This window comes from Dryobates pubescens, chromosome 13 (genome assembly GCF_014839835.1).
Source record: "Dryobates pubescens isolate bDryPub1 chromosome 13, bDryPub1.pri, whole genome shotgun sequence".
NCBI lineage: Eukaryota > Metazoa > Chordata > Aves > Piciformes > Picidae > Dryobates > Dryobates pubescens.
The window spans coordinates 10,590,103-10,597,972 of NC_071624.1; the positions used below are offsets into that span (position 1 = coordinate 10,590,103).

Here is a 7,870-nt window from a genome sequence, read left to right on the forward strand (position 1 = left end):
AAACAAGCCATGAGCAACTAGCTGCTTTCAGCCATCCTTACTAGAAACTCCCAAAGACCCCAGGAGGCACCCCCTCCCAGAGATGATGGTTAAATAGCAGCTGGTTAAATAATAATGTGAGGAAGGACAAAGGTCTGATCCCAGCCCATGCCCAGGTGGGTGTCTGCACTGAAGGTCCTCATCCTCACACAAAGGAGGAGCTGGAAGCCCAGCTCTCCTTCCTGTGTAGCAAACAGCATTCACAGCACTTCACTCTCTACACCCCACAGCTGCCCCTTGCAGGTGGTGAACCCCAGCACCTGGGGGAACAATACTCCTTACTCACCACCCACCCCACAGAGACCATCGCATCCCACTCAGCCCTTACCCAGCATGAAGTGTGGCACAGCAAGGGTCAGCAGTAGCAGGAGCAGAGGTAGCCTTCCTCTCTGCCCAGCCATGTCCAGGCAAGTGGGAGCTGATGCCTCTCTGGCAGGCAGCGCTGCGAGCACTCACCGCAGCCCCAGTACTGGGGCTTCCAGGTCACCTTCACCCAGCAGAGGAGGAGCATCCAGGTGGGTCCTTCTACTCCCCAAGTGTTGGCAGTGGAGTAGGGGTTTCTACCCCACACAGATGCTCCCAGGGATGGGCACGATACCGAGCAGGCATCAACTGCACGTCTGGCCCCACAGGCAGCAGGCAGAGCCACCACGGCTGCAGAGAAGGTCCTCTGTCTGCCAAGGGGACAGTGACAATGCAAAAATTGCCCAGGAAAGCAGCCAGGCTGCCAGGGACCCCTGCACCCTGCCACGGGATGACGTTCGGTGGTGGCTTGCGGCACCAACGCCTTCAGGAGACAACAGCCTGCTCCGAGCGCGGGGAACTGGGAGAGAATCGGCAGCGCTCAGGAAGGGCGTGCTCCAAGCCCGGGGTTTGTCCCCTGGGCTGTCTGTACAGGCATCACTTCCCCACGTTACAGCATGTCACGGATGAAGCATGCTGCTGACAGTCAGAGCCACTTCCTTCGTCTTGGGGTCAGGGTCAAGACCAGTCGGAGGTGCTTGCAGGCACTGGGCCAGGGTACAGGCGGGTTGGCATGCTGGAGGACTGTCAGGGCACAGCCACCCTGCTGCTGCACAGGGACACTGGGACACTGCCAGGGCACAGATGTGGGGAGGGCATCACTGAGGTACAGGCACTCTGCCGGGATACTCTCACACTGTCAGCATTAGGCCAGGGTACTGGTACTTTGTCAGGTTACAGCTTCTGTACCACCATACCTGGACACCAGGGGCACTGCCAGGGGGTATATGCATGGCAGGGGCACAGGGTCAGGGTACAGTTTCAGTGTCAGCTACAGGTATATGCAGAAGGACATTGCCAGGGTACAATTGTAGCCCTAGGGTAAAAAGTCCAGGAAACACCACCAGGATATAGTCACACTGCTGGGGCACAAGCATCCAGGGAGGGGCACTGCTGGAGCAGAGCTGTCTGGTAGTACTGCTGAGGTACAGTCATGTTCCTAGGGTACAGTCACACTGCTGGGCGACAGTCATATAGTCAGGGAACAGCCAGGCTAGTCACATTCCTGGGGTACAGTTGCACTGGTGGGGTACAGCCACATAATCAGGCAACAGCCAGGGTACAGCTGGGGTGCAGTCACACTCCCGAGGTACAGCCACGCTCCTGGGATACAGCCACACAGGCAGGGGACAGCGACGGTACAGCCACATTCCTGGGGTACAGCCACACCGGCCCGGCTGCTGATTCCTTCGCCCTGCCCCCCCGGCTGCCAGTCTTTCCCCAGACCCCGCCCGCCTCCTATACCTCCCCACTTTCCTCTCCGTGCCCGGTTCTTGGTGCCGCCGTCCCCGCCCGGCTTGGGCACGGGAGCTGCACTCACCCGCGGTGGTCTCGGGGGCTGCCGGGGTGGCGGCACCAGGGCTGGTCTCGGCCGGCTGGCTGGATGCAGGGTACCTCCCGGGTACCTCCGTGTTTGTTACGGTGTTCGGCGGGGTCGCGGAGGGCTCGTCTGAAGCGGCGGTCGGTGCCGCAGCAGTGGGAGAAGAGGAGCTGCTGGGCCCTGGTGACGTGCTGGTGCCAAGCGGGGTGCCCACCGAGGGCCGGGGAGTAGAAGCAGAGGTGGGGGCAGTCAGCGGGTTAATTTCCACTCCAGAAGAGCTGAGAGACAGGGCCGTGCTTGTCCCCACAGACGTGACGATGGTCGTCTCAGCAGCACAGTTGGTTGTCATGGCCATGAAAGTTGGAGCTGGGGTGCCGGTGGTGAGCCCCAGCCCTGTTGGGGTGAGCTTAGGCTCCACCGTGGTGTTGGCAGGAGACCCAGAGGTGCTGTGGGCTGGGCTGCCCATTGCCTGTGGGGTTGGAGTGATGGAGGCAGCTGGGCTTCTCCCCCGAGGTGTGGCAGCCCTAGCATCCATTGGCACCTCTGGAGTGAAGGTTTCAGAGCTGAAGGGAGGAACGGTGGCTGTGATGGTGGAGTCACTGGTAGGCAGCAGTGTTGTGGTCTCTGTGAATGCAGAGGAGGTAGGGAGAGTTGGGGTAATAGTCACTGTTACATCTGTGGTGGTGGTCCTTGCAAAGAGGTGGAGGAATAAGGTGTGCAAGGAAGGGCAGTAAAAGGCTGAGACCATGGCTGAGCTGGGCACAGGACAGCACAGCACTACCACTATGACCTCCTGGAGCTATGCATGAGCCATGGACCATCAGCCGTGGGGATTCACCACCCTGAATACATCAAACACCTGGATACCACAAATGGCAACGTGATCACCAGCAAGGCAGGGCATGTAAATCCCCCACCATGATAAAGCAGGAAAAAGCTATGGGCACCTGTCTCAGGGCAGAAATTGCCACAGGCACCAGTGCTAAGTCCTTCATCCATACCTGGAGGAAGTCAGACAAACCTGACTGAAGGGAAGAGCCTTGAAGGAACTGGTGGTCATGAGAGGGTAACTGGTCACCATGAGGTGGGCTGGAACCACAGCAGCAGCAGTTTACACAAACCTCTCTGCTGTAGACAGTCAGGAACTGATAGCACTGGGTGCAAGTAATGGGAGCAGAAGAACCAGCCCCACAGAGCAGGGCCAGAGAGGTACAAATCCCAGCTCAGGGGCATGTCTTTAGAAATGTGCAGTCATGCAGAAGGAGGGGACCCATTGCTGTACCTGAGATTTGCAGGAGGTGCAAGCCTCAGGTTTATTCCCCGTGTTCAACTCAACACTGCTCTTGCAGTGTCAACTGCCAACATTAGGGTATCATTCACAGTTTTTCAGGCACACAACATCCTGGCGATACTGCCGTCCGGGCAGGGCCATTTGGTGCTGCTAGGCAGGTCATAGCAAAGGCAATGAGCCCAGCAGTGACTAAAGTTTAGCAAGAGGGTCCAGCTGAGACCCAGGACTTCTCTGTTCAGATGAAGACACAAGTGAGAGGCAAAAGAAATAAAGCCAATCTTGCCACTCCTGTGTTGCAAAGAGCAACCTTGTTTGTTCAATGGGAAAGGGCTGAGATGTCAAGAGAGTGAACAGCACCCACAGTCTATGGGTGAAGCCACTCCAGGGCCACCCACCACCCTGGGGATGCTCCCCACTCCCCACCCACCACATGAACAGCACCACATGAACAGCACCACATTCTGCTTAGCCCTTACCCAGCGCGAGATCCAGCACGTCAAGGCTCAGCAGCAGCAGAGGAAGGAGCAGCCCAGCTCCTCTCTGCCCAGCCATGTCCAGAGCCAGCACCTCCACTGCCCACCTGGGGAGGGCCCTGCACCCGGGGACACGGGGCGAGGGAATGATGCCAGTGGGGAGTTAGGCTGCCGAGTGACGGCTGAAAGTGTCGGAAGACTCTTCCTCGTTCCAGGAGGCAGGGAGGGGTGGCATGGGCGGGCACTGCCACCCCTCCCTGGAGCCGGTGTTTCGCCCTGAGCGCAGCCCAGACCTCTTGCGGAGGGGGCGGTGTCGGGTGCTGGAACCGCGCCCCTTTTGGGGAGGCCCCCTCCCGGCCACACCCCCAGCTTGTGTAACAGCGGGAAAGAGACGCGTGGCTGCTGGGTAAGGGCTGGGGACGGCGCTGGCATCCCCACGCACTGGGAGAGGACCGAGGACCACGGCGGACAGGGTAGCGGCATCCCCCAGGCTTCAGGAGAGGACTGGGAATCGGGGACCAGGAGCGGCCCAGGGACCAGAGCCAGCAGGGTACCCGCATCCCCTGGTATCTGGAGTGACCGGAGACTGGGATGGGCAGGGCTCCGGGAGCTCAGCAGGGTCTGGTTTCCCCTTACAGCTGCTCCGGGCTGTCCTGAGGATGAAGCGGGGGCTCGGGAAGCGCAAGGCCGAGCCCGCGAGGGCTCCACTCGTGTCTTGGAGGAAGGAGGAAGATGGGGCGGTGCAGGAGGCCCGGAGGAGGGTGGCCCCGTCCGTGCGAGAATTCAAGTACAACAAAAAGCGGGTTCGCCTGGTCTCGCAGGGCTCGGATCTGAAGGAGAATGCCCACTGCATCCTTTACTGGATGTCCCGGGACCAGCGTGTGCAAGGTGTGAACCAGCTGGTGGAGTGGGCCAGGAAGCAGAGCTTCCACGGATGGCAGAAGCCTCGGTCCCTTCCCATGGTGGGCCCTGGGACTGCTCTCTCCTCTGCGGGGGGCTCTGTGGGGTATTCCTTTTGTGAAACTCCATCTCCACCCCTTCAGCAAAGCATCCCCTGCCAGCTCTGCCCCGTGTGCTTTCTCCCCAGATAACTGGGCTTTCCTCTATGCCCAGCGCCTGGCTCTCAAACAGGAGCTGCCCCTGCATGTCTGCTTCTGCCTGGTGCCCAAATTCCTGGATGCCACCATCCGCCACTACAGTTTCATGCTGAGGGGCCTGCAGGAGGTGGCCAAGGTACAGCTGCTGCATGGATGTCCACAGTGGGTGGAACAGAGCTCTGGGAGAAGGGAGGGAGCACATCCATCTCTTCAGCACATGGAGGTGGGATGTGGACTGCTGAGGCATGAACCATCCCATAACTTTTTCCCCCTTGCCACAGGAGTGTGCAGAGCTGAACATCCCCTTCCACTTGCTGCTGGGCTATGCCAAGGATGTGCTGCCCACTTTTGTGGTGGAGCATGGCGTGGGTGGGCTGGTGACAGACTTCTGCCCGCTCCGCCTTCCTCGGCAGTGGGTGGAGGATGTCAGAGAGAGGTTGCCAGAAGATGTGCCATTTGCCCAGGTGGGTGCTCACACTCTGGGTAGGGAAAACTCTGGCTGATGAGACATGGGGGAAATTTGTCTCCTGTGTTTCATGTCTGCAGAGGTGTGCTGTAGTGACCTGAACAGGCAGCACGAGTGCCATGTCATTGGGACGGTTTGCTTCTCCTTGCTCATACCCTCCACGGCTTTACTTCTTAGGTTGATGCCCACAACATCGTGCCCTGCTGGGTTGCTTCCCCCAAGCAGGAGTACAGCGCCAGGACCATCCGGGGCAAGATCCACGCTCAACTCCCCGAGTTCCTCACCGAGTTCCCTCCCATCATTCGTCATCCATATACCTCCTCCTGCTTGGCACAGGTACCAGCAGGAGACACCTCCACACCCACTTGTCAGCAGACCCAGAGAGTTTCACAGCTGGCAGGGCATAGGGACAGTATCCTGTCTAAGGTCATATGCAGGTGGTGTGGAGGTAGGGTTGCCCTGGGGAAGGGAGGTTCCCACTTCATTCAATCCCCACATCTCTGCTATGCAGGGCTGGTTAAGAGAAGGCTGGCATGAGCTGGGGACTCACTGGTTGGGGCCATAACACTCAGGGCAGCCCTGGCTGCAAAGCATCTGCAAATGCACTCACACAGCTTGGTGGCCACCCAGCCCATCGCTTGGGAGGTCTGTTATTCCAGCTTGCAGGTGGACCACACTGTAAAGGAGGTGGAGTGGGCAACTCCTGGCACAGCTGCAGGGCTGGCTGTGCTGCAGTCCTTCATCACAGAGAGGCTGGAATCCTTTGGCTCCCACCGGAACGACCCCAACAAGGCAGCACTCAGCAACCTCTCCCCGTGGTTCCACTTTGGTGAGCATCCCAGGCTTCTTGCTTTGCAGCAGGACCAAGCACAGTAGCTTGGACTGGCAGCCTGATTTGTGCCCTTCCCCTGTCCCCAGGCCAGGTTTCCACCCAGAGAGCCATCTTGGAGGTGCAGAAGCACCGGGACAAGTACAAGGAGTCAGTGGATGTGTTTGTGGAGGAGGCTGTGGTGCGGCGGGAGCTGGCTGAAAACTTCTGCTACTACAATGAGAACTACGACAGTGTGCAAGGTAATGTCCTGGATTGAATGGGCACCACTGGGGACCAGCCCGGGGACCAGCTTGTCACCTCAACTTGGCAATCCCATTTCTGCTAGGAGAGGGGCTGTGGGGGCACTAATGTGCCATCACTCAGTACCTTTTGGAGGCAGGACAGGAGCTGGTGGATGCTCTCTTCAAGTCTTGTGCCTCTAGGGCATGGTGCCCTCGGTTGATTCTCCAACCCTGCCTCAGGGCTCTGTAGGAGCAGGTTGCTCAGTATTGCTCCTCACCTCTCTTGCTCACAGGTGCCCATGACTGGGCACAAACTACACTGAAGCTCCACAGCAAAGACAAGAGGCCTTTTCTCTACACATTAGAGGAGCTGGAGCATGGGACCACACATGACCCACTCTGGAACGCTGCCCAGGTAGTGCACCATATCTCATTTGCAAAACGCTGAGCCTCTACTGGGGGGCCAGAGGTGAGCTGGCAGAGACTGACCCCTGTGGCTGTCCCCTTTCCCCCAGCTCCAAATGGTCCGAGAGGGCAAGATGCACGGCTTCCTGCGGATGTACTGGGCCAAGAAGATCCTGGAGTGGACTCGCTCCCCCGAGGAGGCCCTGCAGTTTGCCATCTACCTCAATGACCGCTATGAGCTGGATGGGAGGGACCCCAATGGATATGTAGGTAAGCTGCAGGGCTGGGGTACAGAGTGGGGAGGTGTCCTGTCACTGATGGCCAAAGCCACAGTGGGATGGGGGAGCACTCATTACAGACAACTCAGCCCATTCTCCAGCCCATCCTACTTTGCTCTCTGGATGCCTCTGAGCAAGGGGGCGAGCTGACACTCCATGCCCATGCTTGGCAGGCTGCCTGTGGTCCATCTGTGGCATACATGACCAGGGCTGGGCAGAGCGGGCTGTCTTTGGCAAGATCCGATACATGAACTACGCCGGCTGCAAGCGCAAGTTTGACGTGGGCCAGTTCGAGCGTCGCTACGCCCCCTGCACACCCTCCCAGTGACAGGCACAGCCTCTTTGGAGATTGCTTGTGCCCTCCCAAGCTGGGTGCAAGACATGCCTTGGCCAGGGTGCCAGCTTGCACTTTAGATGCCAGCCAGGGATCACCTGGGCGCTGCTGGAGGGCTCGCTGTAATGGCAGCAAGCCCTAGGGTTCTGCAGGTCTCTTTCCTCTGCCCTCACCCTCTTCTCAAGCTGCCCTGGTGAGGCAGATGCTGGACCCCAACAGGGCCATGCAGGACCCTCCTGTTGTCATGGATTTGCTGGTGACTGTGAAAGCCCAGCCCACCCTCAGCATGCCCATGCCTGCTAGAAACCTTTTCTATAACCACCATGCTCAGGAGTAAGCCTAAGCCACCATAGCTGCTGCTAACCACAGCTTAGATTTAGGCTGAGCAGGACTTTTCTGGGGAAACCCCTCCAGAAACTGTCTTGTCCTGCTGTGCTGCCTGCAAGGCAGCTCTGCTTCACTCCATGCAGAGCCAGTGCTGTGCTGTACTTGCACATGCATCCATCAACAGCTGTTTTAAAGTCTGCAGTTCATATCTCCTGTGTCCATGGTGTTTATGGGGTGATGCATAGCGCTGCTACAAGGGGAGAG

General features: G+C 58.7%; 2 protein-coding genes across 2 annotated transcripts; one reads left to right on the forward strand and one right to left on the reverse strand.

Annotated features, from left to right (window-relative positions):
* Positions 1-962: 962 nt before the first annotated feature.
* On the reverse strand, positions 963-3,942 carry LOC128897671 (mucin-2-like). Its single transcript, XM_054166567.1, has 3 exons — positions 3,650-3,942; positions 1,815-2,506; positions 963-1,049 (listed from the first exon to the last, which is right to left on the reverse strand). The coding sequence occupies exons 1-3, from the start codon at positions 3,723-3,725 to the stop codon at positions 963-965; spliced, it is 855 nt and encodes a 284-aa protein (XP_054022542.1). The 5' UTR covers positions 3,726-3,942.
* Positions 3,943-4,294: 352 nt separating this feature from the next.
* Positions 4,295-7,585, forward strand: LOC104303005 (deoxyribodipyrimidine photo-lyase). Its single transcript, XM_009903579.2, has 9 exons — positions 4,295-4,534; positions 4,734-4,879; positions 5,025-5,207; positions 5,387-5,545; positions 5,840-6,038; positions 6,128-6,280; positions 6,556-6,677; positions 6,778-6,937; positions 7,119-7,585. The coding sequence occupies exons 1-9, from the start codon at positions 4,306-4,308 to the stop codon at positions 7,271-7,273; spliced, it is 1,506 nt and encodes a 501-aa protein (XP_009901881.2). The 5' UTR covers positions 4,295-4,305; the 3' UTR covers positions 7,274-7,585.
* The last annotated feature ends 285 nt before the right edge of the window (positions 7,586-7,870 follow it).